General features: G+C 41.6%; 1 protein-coding gene across 1 annotated transcript in view; it reads right to left on the bottom strand.

Moving 5' to 3' along the window:
* LOC104014592 (ovostatin) overlaps positions 1 to 19,135 on the bottom strand; it is a 31,955-nt gene extending 12,820 nt beyond the window's left edge. Inside the window, exons 1-21 of the mRNA XM_009467253.2 lie at positions 19,053 to 19,135; positions 17,265 to 17,448; positions 16,403 to 16,559; positions 15,469 to 15,521; positions 14,966 to 14,986; positions 14,011 to 14,179; positions 12,680 to 12,764; positions 11,883 to 12,000; positions 11,081 to 11,201; positions 10,743 to 10,852; positions 9,576 to 9,734; positions 8,542 to 8,769; positions 8,269 to 8,326; positions 6,885 to 7,030; positions 6,344 to 6,493; positions 5,538 to 5,708; positions 4,821 to 4,953; positions 3,400 to 3,487; positions 2,447 to 2,675; positions 1,739 to 1,865; positions 394 to 515 (exon numbers count right to left, since the gene is read on the bottom strand). Of these exons, the coding sequence (XP_009465528.2) occupies positions 394 to 515; positions 1,739 to 1,865; positions 2,447 to 2,675; positions 3,400 to 3,487; positions 4,821 to 4,953; positions 5,538 to 5,708; positions 6,344 to 6,493; positions 6,885 to 7,030; positions 8,269 to 8,326; positions 8,542 to 8,769; positions 9,576 to 9,734; positions 10,743 to 10,852; positions 11,081 to 11,201; positions 11,883 to 12,000; positions 12,680 to 12,764; positions 14,011 to 14,179; positions 14,966 to 14,986; positions 15,469 to 15,521; positions 16,403 to 16,559; positions 17,265 to 17,448; positions 19,053 to 19,117 (2,694 nt within the window). The 5' untranslated portion in view covers positions 19,118 to 19,135. The remainder of the gene's footprint in view (positions 1 to 393; positions 516 to 1,738; positions 1,866 to 2,446; positions 2,676 to 3,399; positions 3,488 to 4,820; positions 4,954 to 5,537; positions 5,709 to 6,343; positions 6,494 to 6,884; positions 7,031 to 8,268; positions 8,327 to 8,541; positions 8,770 to 9,575; positions 9,735 to 10,742; positions 10,853 to 11,080; positions 11,202 to 11,882; positions 12,001 to 12,679; positions 12,765 to 14,010; positions 14,180 to 14,965; positions 14,987 to 15,468; positions 15,522 to 16,402; positions 16,560 to 17,264; positions 17,449 to 19,052) is intronic.
* Between the last annotated feature and the right edge of the window lie 4,171 nt (positions 19,136 to 23,306).

The raw sequence follows: 23,306 nt of genomic DNA, 5'->3' as shown, positions 1-23,306 counted from the left end.
CCTATGTGACTGCTATTTTATGATGCTCAAGATAAATCCTTTTCCTTTTATATCTGCCCTTCACCCACCTCCCCAGTAATACAGTCACAGGCTAAAGGCACTTATAGGTAAGGTATGGAATCTCCTCCCTTCTGGCTACATCTCTACTGACATCCATGAGGTGTCAGGGCATGTATGCTTGTGGTCCCTGGAAGGAGACAGTGGCAGAAGGACGGTGGATGCCACTGATTGCTGTGATTTACACTCTCATTTTCATGTGGAGAAACCTACTGTACACAGCTCCATCTGTGTCAGCTGTCTTGCCTCCTCACACTAGCTAACTGCTTCTAACCCACAACTGTAGGAATTGCAGTTTCCATAAAGCAGAAAGCACATGCAGATTTCCTACCGTACCTCGACAAGTAGGGTTTGAATCAGGGTGTCCCTGCGAATTGTCTCCTCTTCTGGGAATGTGCTGTTTCCAGTACCTCTGGTATTCAGTTTGGCCTCAGCTGTAATCGTGAATTTCACCTCACCTGGAAAGCCACCCACCAGCCCAAGAAAAGAAAGTTATCTTCAATGCCTACAGTTACCCCTGGTTTTCACTGCCTCTTCTAGGCTGATGGACTAGTGAGAAATATATTCTCTCTGAAGGCAGCTCAGTAGAAACAAATTTCATGAAGGCTCCACATCTGCCCGCTAGTGGCAAGGAGTGGTTGCCTGGGGCCCTAGCATGAGGAACAAAATAGAGGTGATGCTAGCCAAAAAACTGTCTGTACTCACTACCAGTTTCCACCTCTTCTTAGCCTTGTGCTGAGTTTTCTCTAGCCTAGGACAGTGTTGCAATAGTTATAGCTCTGCCGCCTCTTTCCTTCAGATGGAATTTGTTAACTGAGGAGCAGCCTCAGTGCTGCTGCAGCACTGAGGAGCAACACTGAAGTGAGCAGCTTTGCAGGTGTTGCTCACTTCACCCCTGCAATCATTGCAAACTAGAAACCCAAAGGAGTATTTTACTTGGAACAAAATGCATTATTATCAGGGTTACCAGGGAGAGACAGCAGTTTTCTTTTTTTCAGTATTATTTCACTGCATATCCAGTTTTCATCTCACTATAACTTTGCATCTTTCTCAGTGAGTCAGGAAATCATTCATACTGACTACAGGGTTTTAGAAACAACCTTTTAAAGAAAAGGTCCATCTGTGGTTCATTTTGAGAAGATTGTTCACTAATTAAAAGTTTTTTGTGCTTCAACTTTTGGGGCACTTACACATGCAAGCTGTTGTAACTGCTTTTATTAAAAGACAATGTTGACTTGAAGGCAATGTGAATTACACAGCTCTAAAATTGGGGAGGAGCAATGTCCTCTGTGCCTGTTGAGAATCCAGTCCAAAATTATTAGCAAATTTTATTCTTATTGAATACAGTTGGTTAGGTGCAAAACTGTCAGCTGAAAGATCATAGGAACATGAAATCCTGTCAGTATTTCATACATAATGTGGCAAGTGAAGAGTTCTTCCTAAAACGGACAGGAAATAGACTACCAAAATCAGAAGAGAGAAAACACCGGAACAATTCATTGCTCATTCAGTGCATCTAAGGGAACTTTAGCAGAGGTTCAATACTAAATTTGTGGAGCAATTAATACAGCTGTCCAGAAGTGTCTGCCTGTGGATTATTGATGGTGCATTAAAGGGTGGGATTGACAGAGGTAGAAAGATCAAACAGGGATATATCAAGGTGATGAAGAGACAAACTTACCGAGTTTGTGGGGGCTAACAGCCCAAATATAGGTTTTTCTTTCATTGGCACACACCCTTGCTGTGTTGCCCTCTGGTGAAAGAATTTCTGCCTTGTAGTCACTCGACTTTGCCAGTATGGCACTGACCTGAGACAAAGAAAGAAGGAGCAAGATTACAAATGAAGTAGGCTGCCCCTAAAGTCAGGCTGCAGGGCAAGGAAGACTTGCTGGAGAAGCTAATTGTCATCTGAATATGTGGGATGGTACCAGGACAGAAGGATGGGGCAGTCACAAACCTGTCTGTTTTCTGCCCACTGTTAGTGTCTGGTTTTGACAGAAGTATAGCAAGGTGTCTATGCTCATTTGTCAAGTCTTCTTATGAGTTACTGCTGCATACAACATATCCAGTACATATTGTGTTTTTCATAGCACAGTACCCATACCCTCTGCTCAAGTTCCTCCTTCAGGAGCAAAAAGAAGAACTAAATTATGTAGGGATAGAAGCAAGTTCTTATCTTCTGTGGACCAGTCACAGTGATCACCAGCCACATTTTCCTAATGTTATGACACAGGGGCAGGTCCAGGGAGAGAGGGTGAGAGAGTAATGTGTCAGGCTAAAGCATAAGTTAAACACTTATTTCTTCATTTCTAATGCATTTTGCAGGAGAATGCTGGGATTGCTGGGAAACAGACAAGCCATATAGGAAGTAAAAGGGAACTTGATATACCTGGATGCATTTGTTGAGGTAGTTGAAGACGTTTGCTATTAAATTAAATTTTTCCCCTCGAATGACAGAGTATGGCAAGGTGAGATCCACAAAGAATGGTTGGAATGCTGTCAGTGAAACAGGTGAGGAGATGCCAAACCCAGCATCATCCTGCACGCAGAAAGCGCTGGCTTTCCATTCTGTGATGGTGTCAGGAATGGTGTAAAAGGCATTGACCTCTCCCCTGGAACTGAGGAAAATAAGAAAAACAGAATGAGAAATGATCTTGGGCATTTTCAAGACAAATTATAGGACAGGCTCCCTGCTTGAGTTAGTACTTCTGTTTTCATCTCACTTTCTGCAAGATACCTCTCCATATTTAAAGAAATGTATTAAAGTTGGAAGTAAAGATGAAGCTGCTGGTGAACTACATGTTAAAAAAACACTTGGAAGAATACTCAGCTTTTTAAATTTAGAAATACCATTTGTTTAAATACCATAATGCCCAAACATACATATTAGAACCAATAAATTTGGATTAATGTTCTAGAACAGCCCCTGGATGCATAGTTAAGATGGAGATATTCTCATTGCAGATGCTATGATAGCCTGGAAAGAAAAACAAAATAACCTGAGTTTTCTGCTGCTGAATTACAAAATATAGTGAAAAATAACAAATTTTACTCCTGCTCTGTCCTAAACAAATGCTTTTATTTTACTGTTAACCCTTATTCTTTCTACCCATCAGAAGGATAGGGGGCAGAACACAGAGCAGATGTCATTCACAGTTCAAGTAGGTTTGACACTGTGTACAAGGTCGGGAACGCAACAGTCATTGAGCAAGATGAGAAAAGGAGACTTGCGCCTACAAAGCAGAGATATGTTCCATGGCTTCTTCCCAGAATTCATTTCAGCAACATGTATCAACTCAAAAATCCACATGAGAGGTAAGAAGTGAAGATAAAAATACTCACTCAGTATGAACCAGATCCCAAATCCAGGTCTCAGGGAAGAATTTCCGAACAGTGTTAACACCAACCCCAGCAAGAATCCTTGATTCATCTAGAAGATTGTGTACGGTTAAAGTATAATATTAGAGAGGTCAGGCCAGAAGAACCTGAACTGCTGTCAGACATGCTTAACACCATAAATGAACAGTAAGTATTCCATCTGAGCATTTTTCCATTCTTTTTCACATAGAAAAGGAAAATTCTAACAGATACAGGGTACAAGAAGAAACAGTTTCTTATCTATTTCCTTTTCCCTTGGGAAAATGCTAGAAAATTTAGGTATTTCACAAGACATTTCACTTTATTTCATATTGAAAGGTCTCATCATCTAGTTAGAAAGGCATGTTCCCCGTCCTCTACCACTACCTCTCTTTGATTTGCAAATGGGCAACAGTAGCCAGTATTGTCACCGAAGCTTATAAAGCTTTACAAACCTCCCTGACAACTCAGTCATTTTTACCCTGTTCAGTAGTTCAAACTGGAGCTGAATATCCAGCCCATTGGAAAACTGCTTTTGTTCGTATAGTCAAACTACAAGTCTGATATGAGGAACCAAGGCCTCTTTCCAGTTTTGCCATTGACTTAATCGTGATGTCCAACAACTCTTTTAGCATGGAGGTATCTCAGATTTCCTAGCCATATCATGGAAACAACAATACTTTCTTATTTTGCTGGACTTCAAATCATAGAATCACAGAATCCTTGAAAAAATCTAGGTTGGGAGAAACATCTGGTGTTCTCTAGTCCAATCTCCTTGAAGTAGGACTAACTTCAAAGTTAGATCGTGTTACTCAAGGGTCTTGTCCAGCTCAGTTTTGAAAACCTGCAGCAACAGAGATTCCAAAACCTCCTGGAGAACCTCTTCCAGCGTAGCACAGCTCTCATGGAGAAGAACTTTTCCTAGTGTTAGAATAGTAATTTCCGTTGTGGCAACCTGTGACTTTTGCTGAGCAATCTGACTTGGAGAAAGATAATCATAACTCTTGCTGATCTATAAAGTAAGTGCTTTGGAGACTATGTGCTAAGTATGCTAAGTGCTGTGTGAATTCTTAACATTGGAAATTGTCATTATTTTTCTGCATTGGCATTTCCTTTTAAATATTTAATTGAATTGTGATTTGATGAAAGGTTCTGACCTGAAAAACCCTGAAAAACTAATATCGGTTTATGAAAGAAGTAACATTCCAGTATTCCCCGTCTTCTCTATATGCATCCGGTGCCTAAGTGAGAGAGAACTGACTCTACTGCAAGGACTGTCAGAAAGAGATTACTAGAGGCAAACTGGGACACATAGACCTATTCCCCAAAAAAACTTGAACGTGCTGGCTGTTATTTTATACAGGCAACAGTTTTGAAGACCAGGCAGACTGGAACTGGAACTTTACCTTTGCCATAGCCACTGGCATGGGCGACACCATGGTCAAAATAGGCAGGGTAATCTTCCATATCTGATTTTTCTTCATTGCACAGAACTGGCTTCCGAAGCACAGAGTTGGTGAAAACCTTCAGGCCCATATCCTGAATGTGAAAGAATCAATCATGTCACTCAGGGCACACACTAGCTACCAGTGCATGCCACTTCTCCCACCTCGGTTATTGTACCTCATCTCTCTCCTCCCTCCTCACAGCCCACCCTTTCAACCCTGAATGTCACAACTCTTCCTCTTTTTGTCTTTTTTATGGAGCAGTGACATCTGGTATTCTATGAAGAGCAGTAATGATAAGGTTTATGTTAGGTCTTAAGCCATGGGGCCAGCAGGGAGTGGAGGCACGTGTATCAGAAAACAAGTGGCTTGCATCACGGTCTCAGATCTTTACTATGAATGCCTGAGGTCATGAGCCAAGGCCATGGTCCTGCTTAGGAAATGTCTACTGAAGCATGGGCAAGGTCCCAGCGAATATATCTTATAGTAATTCTCAGTCTTTCTGAGTAAGAGGTGGGGATGACAAGGCAGAAACTGGGTGATCAGAGACTTCAGGCAATTCCAGGCATCAGCTGCCTTCTCTTAGCAGTAAGAACCACCACCTGAGAAAATTTAATGCTAATGCACATGAATTCTTCTGGAATACCTCCCACTTAAAGAACAACACAGAGCACATACTCTGAAAATCCTGTAGACATCGCCATCACGACTGACATTCACAGATTCATAGTACAAGCCATCAAAAAAGGTGGTTTTGATTGGGGTACACCCCTCTGGCTTGTCATCTTCCAGGTTGAGCCCATTGTAGTAATAGCCATATAAATCGCTCACACGAAGTTGGTGGTACACCTAGGAGGTGAGAACAACTAGTGTAAACACAAGAAAGGTCCCAAGCAGGTGCAAAATCACATATATTCAGAGCTTATGGTGGCCCCTGAGCAATCCTGTAGACTGTGGTGGGTTTGCCTAGTGATGCCTACCTAGAGATGAATAAGGAATTTGTCTGGTGATACATAAGAAGGACTGGACTCTACCCCCCTCCTTCTGAGCTGCAATGGTTTTGTGGGGTATACTTGAGCAAAAAGCACACTTATACTCCTGAGTTATGCAGAGAGGAGACTGGAGTCCAACAAGATGCTAGCTGCCATCTACAGCTTTTGTTCTGGGCCCAAGGCCTATTTGAGTCATAAAATGCAATTTTGACATCATCACTCCCCAGGGAGGAACTATGCTTTCAAGGATTTACATCAGCCATATTCTTAGGACATGTCTTACACTGCCATGTGTTCCAAAAGCAAATATTCCACTATCAATTTCTGTCTTTGAAGTGTACAACTGCCATAGACCTTTCTTAATCACTGAGATGTCTGTTTCCAAGGGAAAAATAAAACATAGCCAGCAGCAGAGAGATCACAGGTGGAAACTGGAATGTCATTCTGGATGTCACTAGGTCAAAAGAACACAGGACTTGGGATGTGGCTTACGGTCTCAGCAGATAACTCTCGCTCAGGCTGAAGAAGAAGGACACTCTGATCTACAGCTCTCAGAGCACAGTAGGAGTTGGCAGCAGCTTCGAGGCGGAGACTGACTTTAGAGCCAGGGAGACCCTGCTTCTCAGAGAACTCGAGCTGGAGCTGGAAATTAATAAATCCAAGACAACCACACAAAAATTAGGAGAATCAACTTGGCACCTAGGTCTAAATCTCACCTTTCACCAGCACACAGTCTATTTTCTGTGGGGCAAATCTTCTACTGCTAAATGGCCCTTCTGAATCCCTCTTCTGTAAAAATCCACAGCCTCTATAATCCCCTAGTCACTTCCCTCTCCCCACTCCACTGAGAATTTAGTCTGAGTCTGAGCATACATGTCAATTACAGGGACAGCTACTCATGTTCCCAGGCACATCTGTACCTTTACCATTCCTAAAGGCCATCCCTAGTGCTCTTGATGAAGTCATTCCCTAACTGTTCTTTCAGCAAAGAGCCAGCTGATATAGCCCTTGATAAGAAAGCAAATGTTTTCACCTTGTTTTTGAAGCATACATCGCTGTGTATCCAAGAGCTGTCAGCCACTATCTCCCCATGAGGATGCATCGTGTAGAGCAACAGCCTGGTGCTGGGGGCAAGCTTCTCAGTGACAGTCAGTGTAATGCAGAATGTACCTCTGGGAGCTGTAGAAGTAACATGAAACAGGGGAGGAGAAGCCAACAAAAGAGATTAGACAAACCTCAGCTTTGATGGAAGGACCACATATTTATCCATAACCTACCAGCACCCTGAAAAACAGGGAAGTTGGATATTGGAAGATTGATATCTCAGCAGCTGAGGAACAGCTCTGATCAGCAAGAAAACAGATACAAACTGGAGGATGCTGAGAGCAGGGTGTTTTGCAGAGAGGTGTCTGAGATGACAAGAAGTTGGACAGGGAAATCTGAGCATGATTGCTACGAGAAGAGCACAACATTGCCTTTGGGTCTCAAACCTAGAACCTCCTACATCAGAGGAGATAGGCCAATTTCTTAACACTAGGAAATATGAAGTTCTTATCTTCATGGATGACAACCACTAGAGCAGGGACAGGAAATTAAGCTTTCACATAAGTTTTGGTGAGTCACACACTATTACACACCTTAGCATTAGCCCCCAATAATATGGAAAACCCACACGGCTTCAAGCTGATTTCATGAAGGGAAAATCATGTCACATAGCTGCCTTTTGATGAATGGGATGCCTCTCCCTAAACCATAGGGGAACCTACACTGTGCAGCCATAGTGCATGAATATCCAGAGAAAGACCAAAGATGGCAAATACTAAACAACAAGTCCTATATGTAGAGTGAGGCTTACTTAAGCCACCTACCGAAGACTGGAAATGGACCAGGTTCTGCAAGAAAAGGTATTTTTAACAATGCAAGAATGAAGTTTAGTTTGTTGTGATTGGTAGGATCATTGTCATTTGTGGGTATTTGGAGACTTCTGAAATTGCAGTGAATTCCCAGCAGTTAACTGCTAAATATCCCTGTCAAATAGGACACCTATTATTTCAAACTTCAAAAAGTTTTAGTCTTCTAATCGGTGAAGACTTGGATGTCACAGAATTACTGTAAAACTGCAAATACTGCTTGGCAAGAAATAAAACAGAAAATCATTACATTTCTTGGTGTTTGATCACAACAAAGTTTTCATCTTTCAACAAACAAGATCAATTTGATTATGATATGGGGGACTGGCTAGATGCTGCAGCAAAAGCAAATGATACTGTGAGTGATGACAGGTCATGGGGTTTAAGAACTAGTACCTGATTTAGCTGCAGTTCTTTGCTCTCATCCCTTCTTACAAAACTTACTAATGCTCTGGTGCTCAGAATGATGATCTGAAGTACAAGTAAGTAATGTGGCCTAGAACTTACCACCAGAGATGCTGACTTGCTTCTGGCCACTGAGAATAATTTTTCCTTTTGTCATCACCTGGGCAAAGAAAAAAACTCATGAGACAGGATCAAAAGTATCTCCTCCTTTCCCCCATGAAATCATTGATTTTGAGTATGTTCTGAGAGGCTTCAAAGGCCATCAAGTCAAGCTGTGATTTGTAACCACTGTCTGGCCTGGATATTTCTGTCTTATATGGTGTTCAAAAGAAGGTGAAAGAAAAGAGACGTTTTGGGAGTCAAGGTAGCACTTACCACATAGTAGAAGTTTGTGTGACTGGCATTCCTGTACCCCTTTCTGTTCAGGACATAGTGAATGTTGATTGTTCTCTCCTGGCCACAGCTGAGCTTCTCCTTCACTGGCTCGATTTTCACAAAGCTGTTGGTCCGTGAGTAGAAACGCCGGACAAAGAATAAGGCTTGGGGCTCATTATCATTCCTCCAGATGAAGAAGTCTTCACAGTCATCTGGTGCCTGCCTGACCTATGAAGCAGAAGAGTCATACATGGGGAATTCACAAAGTGGAATATAAAAAAATGGCAGGCAGGTGAGAGGCAAAGGCATCTTCCCTCTAAAATACTCTGTTGGGAAGCTGATTTTTTGGGGCTGTTTAAGCCAAGAGCAAGAGCTGATGTGAAAAATTTGTGCTTCACCAGTCCGGAATGGGGGGACTTCTGGACACCTTAACGTATCTAGACACCTATGGCACATTGTGGTAGGGAGGTTATTTCAGATACTTGCAGGATTGGGACAGGTTGTATAAAGTGCTAGGACTTATTGTGAGTTAGAATGGTATTGTTCTCAAACAGGCTTCTTTTTCTCAGCTCTTCCCACCACACCAGAGAAAAGGCACAATAACACGAGAAGACAATTTGATGGTATCAGGCATGAGTGTCTGTCAGCAGAAATGCAGGGAAGCAGGCAGCAGCAGGGAGAGAGGATGGTGTGCATCCAGGCTGGGTGGGGAAGGCAGGGCAGTCTGTGAGGTAGGTCCTCTATCACACAGAATAAAGAGAAGGAAGATGGCTGCAGAAAGGGCTTCTGAGCAGAGGGAAAAGTAGGGAGGTGCTGAAGATCACTGCAGCCCAAACACTCTTGGGGTGCAGTCTACCACTCCTCAGGCACTGGTGCTTTCTCATACTAGTTTCGCAAATGTTGCATGTGTTGGTGGACTGACTGCCTACTTTCTTCATCTGAAACAATCCTGCCAGCAACCACCAATTGCTTCTAATCCCTCTCTTCGATGAAGAATTTTTTCAGGAACTAGACTGAAGCCTTTATTTACTTACCCGCAACTTAAGACTGGGATCAAAGAAGTTGGATGTGTCGATGGAAAAAGCAGCAGTGCCATTCTTGTCAGTGGTATAGTTGGCCAGATATTTTTCATTGAGCTCCAGCAGAACAGTCCTATCAGCAATGGGCTTGCCATCTACATTCGTCACAGCGATCTGAACACAAAGAATACCCAGGGGATTCAGAAAAAAACCCCAAAAGAACAGGAAATTCTCTACTCACCAGAGGATGCTCACTTAAGCACTGAGGACAACTGCAGGGAGTAGAAATCAAGAGTGAAATGTATTTAAGAGGCAAATGCTCCTCAAGATTTTGAAGGAGCAGGAGTTCCATGACTGGCAAAGGCAGGCAATTACCATCAGTGCGAGGACAAACTACATGTCATAGAGGGAAAAGGCGTTGTTTATATACATGATCTCATATAAAAGATTCTTTTAATGAAAAGTCCTCTGTGTGTCTTCAGTGATCATTAGTTCAGTGCACCACCACATAAGTTAAGAACTACTGAGTGAGAGATGATGGCTTAAATTCTTAGCTCATGCTCTCCCTTCCCAAGCAAATAGAAACAGAGGGACTCCAGAGCACATACTCCTTGAAGGGCACTGATTAACAAACCTAAAGCAATCGATGACTTCATGACCACAGGTAACCTGTGGAGCTCAGTAGCACCTCTCAGCTCCTGGGCATCTGTGCATACCTTCTGTCCCCATTGCATACCAGGATGATGCGGTATGGCTCATCCTCCTTTCTGTGCCTGGGTTTATCCTACATGTGCAGGCTAGTAAGAATTTGGAATGTGCTCCAACACCTTTAAGTAAAAATCCCTGGGACTGCGTGATGCAATGCAGGGTGAATTCTACCTTCATTTTAGGCACAGCTGTTGCTGAAGTAGTTTCTTGCAGACTCTTCTTCCCCACTGATATGACCTTTCAGGCATTCTCTAATTATGGCAGAAGAGAGACCATACCACTCCAGGTATAATATGATTTTTCTCTAGGAGCATCTAATGTAATGAGAGAACTATGCAGCAGTCACTGTTATGCAACATGATCATGGGAAGTTGTCAGCACAGAGTTAAGGGACATCCATAAATGGGGCAACACAGAGATCATCATGCTGAACCTCAGGGAGTTTTGATCAAGTGTATCCACTCAGATACTCACCTCACCGTAATAAGGAATTCCCCTCTTGTAATAGGGATCCATGTTCTTGAACATCACTCTGTCCTTTTCTTGGTTGACTGCAACATAGTCATAGCCTTTCATCTGGATGCCTGTGAGACACACCCAGTACAAAGGGGAGGAAACAGAAATCATACATGGGCAGAAAACTGTTTCTTTTGAAAAGCCATATGGAGCAGTGATGCTCTGGAGGGAGAGGTACATGAAGAAAATGGTGATTGTTGGTTGTTTACTGCACAGATTGGGATCCAGGAGATTCCTTTCAGAAAGTACCACCTATTAGCTTTAATCAGCTACTCCCAGCCTCCACTTGGTGTTACCTGTCCCATTTTCAGTGACGATGCTTTCTATGTTGAGGCTAGTATACATCCTGGCATAGCTGCGGTAGAGCTGGAATGTTTTGATGGAGATGACAGTGTTGAGGCAGCCGTCCTTCCCCAGCTGAAAAAGAAGCACAAAGGGGAAAGCCCATTTTTCTCAGGGTTTGGAAAATTGCCCCTGAATCTGTGTTAGTGGGTCTCTGAAGAGCTTCATGCCTCTGCTCACATCTTCGGCTCCTACTTTCTACTCACTTCCCTCCTACCTTACACTTCTCACTCCTTGGTTCCATTCCCGGCTCATTGTTTCAATATTATCTACCCTTGCACCTGGAAACCTCTCTTCTCATTCCCCCTAGTCCTCTCTATGCTCACGTCTCTTCTCAAACCCATCTTGCATGATGCCTGAGCTCTATGACGAGAGCACTTTGAGTCTGATCTAGTGGAGAAATTAATCATTAGTTTAACATTAAGTCTCCTCAAAGGCTCCCAGTACAGATCTGCTGATTACACTTGGTAAGAACACAACTCCAGTGTTTTACGAATTATCACAAATTTATAGTTTCATAAGCTTCCCTCCCTCTTACTGACTCTTTCTGAGGGAAAAAACAAAGTCTCCTAATAAGTTCATTGGTAAAAACTACCTTCATGGTCTTTCAGTGTTGCCTGTGAGATAGCGAGAAAAAACATGCCTCTGTGATTGTTTCTCTGGTGTTCCCCAGGAAATGAATGAGGCCACCAAACACCGTGCTACATGTTGGGTAGTAAAGCTGACAAGGAAGAAAGGTCTTGCCATGTATCATACCAGTCCAGAGACAGCTTTGCAGGTTTCTTTCTGCTTTTGTTCACATCGTAGACTATAAAAGTGCTGCTGACACACATTGATTTGGGCATTCCCTTGCACCGGTTGGCCATAAGTGTACCTAGGAGAGGAACAGACGCAAGAACCCAGTCATGTGGACTTAGCACGAAACCTGCAAAGAATGCAGAGCAATGCAGACTCTCAACCCCTCAGGAGTGCCCAGAGCACAGACAGAAGAGCAGCTGGGAAATAGAACCAGTTAGCCCTAGCAGAATTCTCTTCAACTATTTTTAGGCTGTTTCTGGGATCTTGTTAAAAAAGCCTGCTTTACCATTGTCTTGGTGTAGTCATTCTTTAAGGTCTGAAGCAGGAAAGTGGTGCTGGCCTCAGGGTTGGAATATCATTCCCTGCTGCTTGCTTTTTTCTCATTAGTGCCTTATGCAAAGCAGGATGTATTGCAGAAAGATCCCTATCGACCCCTTTGGCTCATGCCACCCTGCCCTTCGGCAGTGTCACAACCAGCAATCTTTATGATAGGCTCTCCTTCTCTACTATTTCTCTCCTTTTCTGTAATAATAAAAAACAACAGCTAGCAAGTAGTTCTAGACTCTCCCAGTTCTAATTCTGCTATGTAGTGGGGGAGAGTTATCATATTTCATGTCATGGAAGTCATAGCTAAAGGAATTCCTTTAACCCATACTCTGAATTAGCAGCAGGGTCCCTGCTTCCCAGCAAGGCACATTATCCTCTATCCCATGTTTCTTGTGCACAAATGTGTTGTTCTCAGATCTGATACTTACGAAGCACAAACGTTCACCCTGACTTCTTCATCAAAGAAAGAGATCCTCTTTGGCACGCTGGTTGTCACTTCAAATTTCGGCAGCACTGGAAATGCAATGTGAATATGTCTGCTGAGCAGCTGCATGCCATAGGCAGGTGTGTGTGCGGAAGACAGTAAAAAAACAGTTGGAAAAGGCATTTTCACCAACAAGGGAGAGGAAATGGGTCAAAGAAAAGTCTACCTAGGAGCTGGCTGTAGGATATTGTTGGAGAAAAAATAACCTTTAGTGGTAAGATGAATAACTTCTTTAAAATGCAGTAATAATCATGTTAATAATTATAACAGCCACAGTAAGAACTGTGATAAATCACTTTAATTAGTTGTAGATTTTCTTCAAGAGAAAGGTGGGAGTAATGCTGATGTCTCAAATTAGTTAAGCCCTGGAGAACAGAAGTTATTATGCAATCCAGCTCCATTGAAGGAGAAAAGTAACAGATTAAGTGAAATAGTAAAATCAAACAGGTCACTGTCACTCCCTCTTTTCGGCTTATCTTCTGGCCCAGGTCACCAGCAATAATGACAACATAGCTGGAAAAGGCCTTTTTCTCATGCACCTGTACACAGGAGACTGGAAGGTATGAAAGACCTCTGGAGGGTAAGCAGGAATGGTGCTTTATTTCCCTTACAAAAAAAATGGACAACTGGGAGTTGTCCAAGCCTTCTCTGGGGACTACTAAGGAAAACCTGCCACTAAAAGATGAGAAAAGTTGTAAAATCAAAACAAATTTAGCAACTCCCTTGATATGGTCTATTCCAGAGAGTAAGCAGATCACTATGAGGGCTTTGGCATCTCCACGACCCATTGTTTTCCATCCTGTGCTTCCACTGGCTATCCAGCCTCCTCTAGTAACAATCTGGTACCTGTTATTTAATCTGTCTGATATACAATATCTTCAGATTTCTACTGCATATTTTAGCCTAGTGCTCTTCATACAGTACTCTTCATCCTCTACAAAACAGGATAGGCCTGACTCAATCATTTTGCCTCTGAACAGATGAAGGGTGTAAGGCCTGAGTGATAGGATGTGGATCCGAAAGTCACACAGTGACTTTGTGCCAAGCCCAGAAAATAATTAGACTCCTAATTTAATTCCTGAAAAATGCTGCCTTTCTCAGCATTTCTTTTTTCGTTTCTTGCCTTCTCTTTCTCCACCCAGCTCTCTCCATGTCTTTCTTTCTCAGGCATGAAGTGGAGAATTCAAAGCACTTAAACTCTGCACTAGCTGTTCCTATCTGACTTAGGCCATCAGCCTCATTGCTGGTACAGGGCAGTTCACAGCCTTTTCTTACCATATTCCTGCACCGTGAAGAACTGGTACTCTTTTTGACCTGATGACTTCTCCACAGTGATGTGGTAGGACCCCAGAATAGGCTCTGGGATTAGTGGAAAGGAGAGCTGGACAATTCCATGCTTAGATGCTACCTCCAACCACTGGAAGATCTTATTTTGGTCCGGATCCTGGAGATTGGGAGAAAGAGATGTACCAAAACCTTTATCACCCTGTTTCTTGTCTTCTTGCCTTCTTTTAAGTTTTGTATCCTGGCATATTGGGTAAGTACATCATGGTGTGAATGTGAGTTTGGGCTGATGACATGTACTGTTTGTTTTTTTTTTTTTTCCAGATTTTTCCAGATCTGTTTGTGCATTAAACAAGCCCAAGTTTATGTTTAACTGGAGATTAGCTACACTGCCAGATCATCTCAATCATCCAGGAATAATACATGACTGGGCCTCAGTTTGCTTATCTGTATCTCTTCTAGCATAAGTCTTTCTAACTCAACTCCTCCTTCTGTAAAATGAGAATATTATGCTGGACTCCCTTAGAAAGTGCTTTGAGATCTAGTGATGTGAAAATGCAGTAGAAGACTGATTCATTGTTAGACTGTCCCCCAGCAGAACATGATATTTCAGAAAGTTACTATTCTTACGCCTATATGAGAATAAGGCTATTTCACCAGCCAATTTACTGTAGTCCTGCTAAAGTAAGACTATATTGAACACTCTTGTTTGAATCCTAACAAAAGACAGAGCAACAACCCCATGCCATCTCCGACTAACATCTCCAGTTCTGATTTCTTCTCCTCTGGTGTTCGGTAATGGGTACTGCCACTGTTCAACCTCAAGTCCATTTAGACAGTGTGCTTTGGGTGAGTCTCCCTCAGCTATTGACACTATTGGGAATGATGAAGTATACATAGTCTTTCCAAAGCAACTTGTGCTTTAATGACTTGTTGCATCTCTTACCTCAATGATGATTCGGGGATACTGGAAGAGGAAAAAAAGAGAAAAAAAAGAAAAAAAATATCAAAACATCAAGAAATTAACTTGAAAAATACTAGAACATAAAGAAGGCTGTGAATAGCTTTCTCTGGATACAGAAGACTGGGCCAAGGAAACAATTTGAAACTCATGTATGTAATTAAAAAGATAATTTTAAGGGGATAACCTGTTTGTGAATTTATCTTTTCTTCAAAAAAACATCCAGTCTTTTTCAACATATCTGGGGCAGGTGAAGTGACTACAAAACCTGAGTGCTGTGAGAGATTTCCAGGAGTGCTTTCAGACCCTTTGCCTTGTATAAAGGCAGGGAGGGGATGGAATGTGAAGTTAAGTAATTACAGCAGTTCTTCAAAAACATCAGGAGGCCTATCCCAGGCTCTTTTTATTCAATTTCTAAGTGAAAGAGTCTCAAAGAACAGGTAGCCCAAGAGGGTGCTTGAAAAATGTTGACTATCATTCATACGTACTGTCTCCTGAACAGGTCTGAACTGGCTGTCCAAACTGACCACACGAAACATCACTGAAAAAGACGTAGAACAAAAAAGGATCATTCACTTCGCCATTGGCAAGGCACTTTCAACATACAACTGAAACAAGTTTTGCCCAGGTTTTTAGGGAGAACTAAAGAGTCCCCAGAGAACTAGAAAGGATTTGATTATCTTAGCAGTGAAAAATAAAGTTTATTTTATAAACTTGTCAGCTGAAATATCTTAAATTATAACCCACTGGGACTATAGTAACATGTAAAGTAAATACAAATAATTTTCACTGCCTTTATTTCTTCTTGAAAGACTCAGTTCTTTGGAGTGTTTCCTAAAAAAACTGTTTATACAAACCAATTCAATGAAAAAAATTGAAGAGAAGGAAGAATTTGTCTTTATTCTAAGTGTAAACCCTGTGCAGCACTGAAGTATAATTATACTAAAGAGATAACTAACTATACCACAACTAGTAATGTCATTTAAATATTGTGATGGAATCAGTGCTGTGTATTAAATTAGCAGTTAAGTAGATAGAGCTGTTGACAGGGAGTGACATGCTTACTTTATTTTTATATGAGTTTTATTAATTCCAAGCTTAAACTATTATTTTCTGTATTTTTAAGGGCACTTTATGTGACTGACCTCAGTAAACCTGGCAGAACTCAAGATCTTGTAAATACAATTAACTCAGTAAAAACACATGAACTCTACTCATTTGTTGCAATTTTGTAAATTGGTTCTATTTTTCACTGACTTTTGATGAGCCCAACCTCAGATGACAATTATACACTATCTGAAGGATTGCTCATGCCCGTCGCGGTCCATGGTCTTTTCCTCCACAAGAAGAAGTCCTTGTCATTCTAGACCCACCCTTGCACTCAGTTTCCCAGTTTACTAGCTGACTTAAACTCCTCAGCACCTTTTTGCCCTGGTTTGTAGGTGGGTTTGTCTGTCTGGATGAAGACAGTATTATCGACATTCTGAATCGCCACTGATCTTCTCTCAGCTAAGTTGACCGTGGTGCCTTTGGCAGAGAAGGAAATGAATGCCAGAGGGTCAGAAGTAGCAGGAGGAACCTGGAGAGAAACAAAAACCCAGAGGAAAAGGAGTAAATGAGATATGTTGAGGTCCCCTGACGCCCAGGGATCTTGAGTAAGATACTGACTGTCAAGTGAGTCATAAATAGCTTATGCAAAGTCATGAGAAGCCCCATCTTTGCCAGTGAGATAGTCTCTGGGAATTTTTGCTGTGGAAGTCTCATAATCTGTCACCAGGTATTCAGGTTTTAAGCTATGCCCTGTCCTATGCATTTCCTCATCTCATGTAGCTACCTGCCTATATGCAGGTTGGCCCAGCCATATAGCTCAATTCTGAGGTGTTTTCTCCTGCTGCATTCTGAAAGACCTAACCCTGGGACTTGTTTATCGTATCTGTCCAGATCTTGCAGAGTCACAGGAAAGGGAATGAGCATGTCCCAGCTGGGTTCTCCAGCTTGACAATTATGACAGTCCCGTAGGGCGCATGCACCTGTGATGACAATCAACACCTTTTTTCTATTCATTCTGTGAATGGAGACGGAAAGTCTTTCTCCAGCTTCCCCCTACAATCCATATTTCTTTCCTTTTCCTGTCTACATTGTCAGGCTTTCCAGCAGTTTATCTTTCTTTGTCCTATTCTGTGCCCACACTCTTCATCTTGTTGACCTCACTGACAAGGAGAGTTGTACTCAGAAGTATTTCCAGCTTCTACACCCTCTTCAGTAATCTCAAAAGAGAAAATACCTTGAACTCGCAGCACTTGAAGAAATCATTCTTTGTCACGGATTCCTCAAAGAGAGTCTTCCGGATACTGCCATATTCCAGGACAATGCTCAGGGACAGAGGCTCACTGAGTCTGTGGAGCTGCACACAAGCAGTCTGTGGAGAGTCGCTCCGCACTACCGTTGGGACCAGCAGCACATACTGACTGTAAGAAGGCAAGACCAAATCAGAGTGTTCAGTCATGAAGGAAAGTCAGAGCAAACAGGAGAGGAAAATACCACAGAAATGCTATATGTGCGAAGGAAGACATGGTCCAAAGCTTGTTCAAACCAGTGGAAGGATTTCCATTTCTTTCAAAGTATTTTGAATAATATGCTGAGACAATTTTTTTGTCCCTCACAGTTCTTTCTGAGCTGAAAGACTGGCATCATTCTATGCAGTCTCCTACCGAGCATGATACTGCATCTTTCCATTCCAGGTATTTACACAACTCCAATTACTAAAGCGTCTAAACACCTGACAAGCATAGCTGCATTTATCCTCCCATGACCTATATGTATACTTAAACCTCTGGAACCTCCCAGAAGGAGGAGTGATATTTAGCTTCTTTTTGAGATCAAGGACAAAAATACTAGTTAATTGTTGCAACAAATTTTAAATTTCTTTTTCTGTGGATATTTCTCCCTCCAGATAAGAACTGACATATCATAAATCAATCAGCATAATGCACAAGAAATGATCCTGCTTTTCCATTTTGCAGCATATTCCAGGGAACACTCAATCTAACCTGCATACTCTATTCTGTTTCCATGCCTCTCCCTGTGTTGCTTCCTTTGCTTCTTTCTTCCATTGGGCTTTTTTAGTTATACTACTCTCTATAATTAGGGCAGCCTTCCTTCCCCAGATTCTTCCTCTGAAAAACGTTCCTTCAGATTTGCTATATTTGGCTGAGGTTCTGTTGCTGGCCTCCCGTTCTCTGCTGCTCAGATTGGTCTTTTTAACTAATGTATGACAGAATTGATGAGCTGGTTCTGCAGCGCAACATGAATTGTACAATCTTTTCTTGGTAATCTGATCCTTTCCCTTTTTTTCTCCCACAGCTTTGCTTGTTCATATTGTCTTTATTGTTATTTTCACTTGCCCAGTTCAGACTGCACGATATTCAAAGACCAAAAGTAAAATGATTAAAACCAACACTATCTGAGAAAGCTAAACCCCCTGACTTTCACATTGTTTTCCTTTAGAACTTTTGAGAAGGGGATTTAAGTTCTAATGTTGGTGTATTTTTGAAAATTGTGGCTGAAATCTTCTGTTTGGATAAAGCCATGGACATTGACAGTGCTGTATAAGCCGTAAGAGCACAGCAGGTATAATACTAATACTAATACTGACACTAACACTAATACTAATACTAGGATTGCCACTCAGCATAGTCTCTAGTACCAGCCATTATCTGGCCTGTAGCACCTCCTCATACACCATGCTCTCTCTATGCTGCTGATGCCTATAAATCCTGGTCATTAGTATTACTTGTTAGCCTAGTCTTGAATCTCCTCCCCACTTTACCCAGCACTTCATCTACTCCACTTCTGGGTTTCTGTCATTCAAATCAGATTTCATAGCAGTTTTATGATGGAGAGCATCATTCCAAATCATCCTTCAATGTCATCTACTTCCATTTCAGACACATTTCAGAACCCAGGTCTCAAACATTCAGTTTATTATATAGCAATGTCACAGAATAAATTAGCTGGTGAGAAATATAATAAAATAGTTTATCATAAAAACACAGAATCTATGATTTCTTACGGTTCAGAAGACACTGTGGCAATCCAGTTCAGGGAGAGAATACTCAGAAGAATCCTTGACCACATCTCTGTCCATGAAGAAGAAAGAAGAGAGACTGATCTCAAGTGGACAGCCTATCTTCTGGCTTTTAAACTGGCCTGAGATGGTGCTCCTCCTCCACGGCTTCAATCATATTCTAGCAAAAGATATCTACATAAAATTTGCATAGGTTCATCTTCCTCTCTCCTGTCTGTTCTCACACTCCTTGAACTCTCAAACAATAGCTTAGGAAAGCTCTCGTATTTCACATACCTTTGTGAGGTATTGCAAGCCAAACTGGTTCCTGCCCATCTGAATGTTTTATTGATGCTTACCTCTCTCATTATGGTGTAATTGGCTGAGGGTTCCTTAATGTTTCAACCTGTCAGTATTTTCCCCTGCTTAAGTATTTCCTTGTTCTGTGAAGATCTTCAGTAGATACATCTCACAAAACAGAAGCGATCATAACACAGTGCTATTATATGCCTGCATAGGGGCCTGGCCAGTAATAATACAGCATCAGACTATATCTGCATTCAGTATGGCACAGAATGAAACTCCTAATTGTAATCTGGATTTCTTACTGCACACAGTAACATTCAGCAAAGTTGGCTAGTTGTCTACCATTTTTTGCCAGTGGTCAGGACAAGCATATCTCTAGGGAAAGGAATCTTACAGTGCTGCTTCATTTGTTCACTCATCTGTCTGTCAGTCTGCTTTTGACCTCCATCCCTGCTCCCCCCATCAAATAACTTGTAAGCCTGCTGGTGAATTTGAAGTAAATGTGACTGAGAAGAAGTTTCAGAATAATCAAGATATAGAATCGTAAAATAATTTTGGTAGAAAGGGACCTCCTGATATTAGGTGGTCTAATCTCTCCTTTTAACCAGGGCTAGCTTCAAAGCTTGTCCAGTCATGTTTTGAATATCTCCAAGGATGGAGAGTCCACATCATCTCTGGACATCTGCTCCCATGCTTAACCAACCATGTGATTTTTTTTTCGTTGAATCAGAATTTCCCATACTATAACTTGTGTCCATTGCATCTTGTCTTTTCACTGTGCACCCCTGAGAAGAACCTGCCTCTGTCTTCTCTATAATCCCACTTTACATAGTGGAAGACTGCAGTTATGTCCCCTCTTAGCTTTTATTTCTCCAGGCTGAATAAATGAGACTGTCTCAGTTTCTTTCTGTAGGTTTGTTCCAGCCACTGACCATCCCAGTGACCTTCCACTGGACTCCCTCCAGTCTGTCAATGTCTTTTTTGTACTGGGCAGCCAAATCTGGACACAGAACTTGATCTGTGGTCTCACAACTGCTGAATAGAGGGGAAGAATCAATTTCCTTGATGTGTTAGCTACACTTTTGGTAATATAGCCTGAACACAGGAAACTAAATAATCTATAGTAGTGGGGGACTACATTCACACTCACACACAGGAAAAGAAAAAAACCCACCCAAACAAAATAAGGTAGCAAATCAACATGTGTGTAACTGCAACCTAGGGGAAGTAACAAGCAATTTCCCTTCCTCTTCCTCAGCAAAACAGGTGATAAATGGGAAGAGGAAGGTGAGTATACTGTAGGGGTGATTAGGGACGTGAAAGAGAGCTAGGGGCACTGAAAAAGGTGTTAGGCAATGCAGAGTGGGCCTGAAGTTATTTCAGTAGTAAGGGGTAGGAGAAGAAAATGAGGACTATTATAGTGATGTGGTACAAATGGATGTGGAACTGTCAAAAGCCAGATTCTATCAATTTCACTTCTCATGATACAATGCATTCTTGCTAATGGTTCAGCCGTATAAGGATTATTCTTTCCATCAGCACAGGTGATACCATAAACTACCCATGCCTAACTAGCTTACCTACCTATCTTTCCCAGAAGCTTTCTGATGACCAAGCTAGGACACAAGGAAAACTGCCCCGGGTGCTGCTGGAGCTACTGTCTATTCCCACTGAGTTACTAGTGAGAAATATTGCACAAAGCTTCCCAGAATGACCTGACATTAAAGTGACAGTGCTGTGTGGCAGGTGGGTGGTATGCAAACAGGGCAGTCACATTGTGAAGAAAGCTGCTACATTAGTTGTAATAAGGGCAGAAGACAGCTAAGAACACGTCGCAGACATGTTTGTATTTGCAGCTTTGAAATGCCCCAGACCCCATGTCTTACTTCAAACAGGTACTAAGTAACAGACAAAAAAGTATTAAGGAAGGAGAAGGAAATAACCAATCAATTCCAGGGCCCTGGTGCAAATTGCTCCAGAAGCTCATCCTTTATTTAAGTGCAGCATGCTTTTAGCATGAATGTAAGAGGGCTTTCTTGTTGATACACAGACATGGAAAATAAAAAGATAAAGCACTTGAAAAACTGAAATCTTAGGAGACATTATGTTCAGATCAATTAAAGAGCACATGTTTCTCTGGAAACAAGCTATTGAATTCATTACCTTAGTAAAATTACTGGTCCCAGAGGACCTCTTTGTATTGCAGCAATGTTGTGATAAAAAATGATCTGAGCTTAGATCTTTATGCACATCACTACTATGTCAGGGATAATTCTTAAGAAGACCAGAGTGCACTGGGGAAATTATTCCAGTTGTCTCTGGTAGGAGGGAAGAAGAAGAAGTTTTGGGTTGTATGATTAAGAAGCTAGGAGCAGGAGGAGATTAATCATCTGAAAGCATGAAGATCAAGATTTAACATTGGGGAGATAATGAACCTTACACTAAGCAGCTGTTACAAGACAGACACACAGAAGGTACCTTGATACTGGATGTCATATAAATGAATTTGTTGACCCTAGACTGTCACTGCTTTGTATTGACATAAGGAAAGATGTAATTGGAGATCATAGTTTAGCTAGAAAATTGATGAAATGAGGAACAGTGCCAAATGCACTTCAAAACCAAAACAATGTAAATACAGACTTAAGTATCGCATGTATACCTAGTTTTCAAAGCAGAGTCATGTTGCATGCTCTTTGGACAGCAGAGAATCAAGATGTCTTCAACTCAGTCCCAGCTCCACGAAGTTACTGCATTTGCTCTCTCTTATGAAGAAATTTTATATACACATATATTTTTGTTTCTCTATTCTTTCTCTAGATGAGTCAGAGGGATGATTGTTGCATTTGCATTGGAAACACATGTTTTTCACAACTTAGTTTTCTTTCAAATAAAGCTGAATTTGACAATCCATTTTATCACATCAGATGCACCCATCCTCTTCTTCTCTTTTACACTGGGCACACATACACAGCAGGGCAATATAAAGTTTTTTCCAGCTAACACTGATCCCACTCACTTTCTGGACCAGTTAAATTCAGTGTTTTGCTTGTACACTGCACTCACAACAGAGAATTCTATGAGGTTGTGACTAGCCCATCTCCAATACCCCAGCTAGCTTGCATACAGCATCTCAGATGTCCCTACACTGTCCCATAATGCCCAGTATAGCTGTATGTGCAGAATCTAGACACTAGATGTAGTACAAATTAGAAAATAAAAATATCAAAGAATGTCCATTTGCCATGCAGAACACTGCATAGTCTGAAAGTGGAGTTGAGACATTCAAATTCTCAGTCAATACGGATCTAAGTCATGCCTGTTTTACTTTATGACAGAGAAATAGCAGGAAGTTCAGTGGAAATATGAGCAGCTTTCAGCAGTGAAGCCTTGGATTTTCCAGAAGAATGAGTAATACATAATTACTTGTTTCTCTTCTATGGCTCCACTTTACAGTTGCATAACACTTAAGGACTGAGAGTACTTTCTAAGTCATAACTTCACCTGAGATGAAGTACAAACAACCCAACCCACACTACAATACCTGTTTTCCTGTCCAGTTTCTTTCTCTAAAACAGGTATATGTGGAGCCAGAGCCTCAGCTTCCATTTCACTTATGCAAATACCCTCATCAACAGTCCCGGGCTATTTGCTAGCCTGTGATCTTCTCAGGAAATTCTATTGTCATCTGAGAAATGCTTCCCCACAACACATTTATCAAACCCACTCCGACAAAACATAGTTTTAAAAAGCCAACATATCTCTGAATAGCATTGTATATGTCTCAAAGTCTGGATACTTTGCATGAATTCATCTACACAGCCTTCCACTCCTCCAAGGCATATCCCCATCTACAAGCTTTTAGGTTTGCAAGTGATGGTATTTCTCAGAATATTTGCTGACAACAGGCAGCTCTTAGTGCAGTTGGTAGAGTATGCTGTATCATTTCATGTT

Source organism: Nipponia nippon, unplaced genomic scaffold, assembly GCF_047370975.1.
Source record: "Nipponia nippon isolate SJK-2023a ecotype South Korea unplaced genomic scaffold, ASM4737097v1 scaffold_3, whole genome shotgun sequence".
NCBI classification, from domain to species: Eukaryota; Metazoa; Chordata; class Aves; order Pelecaniformes; family Threskiornithidae; genus Nipponia; species Nipponia nippon.
The sequence above is the reverse complement of the archived record's forward strand: the minus strand, read 5'-3'. Positions and strand labels throughout refer to the sequence as shown.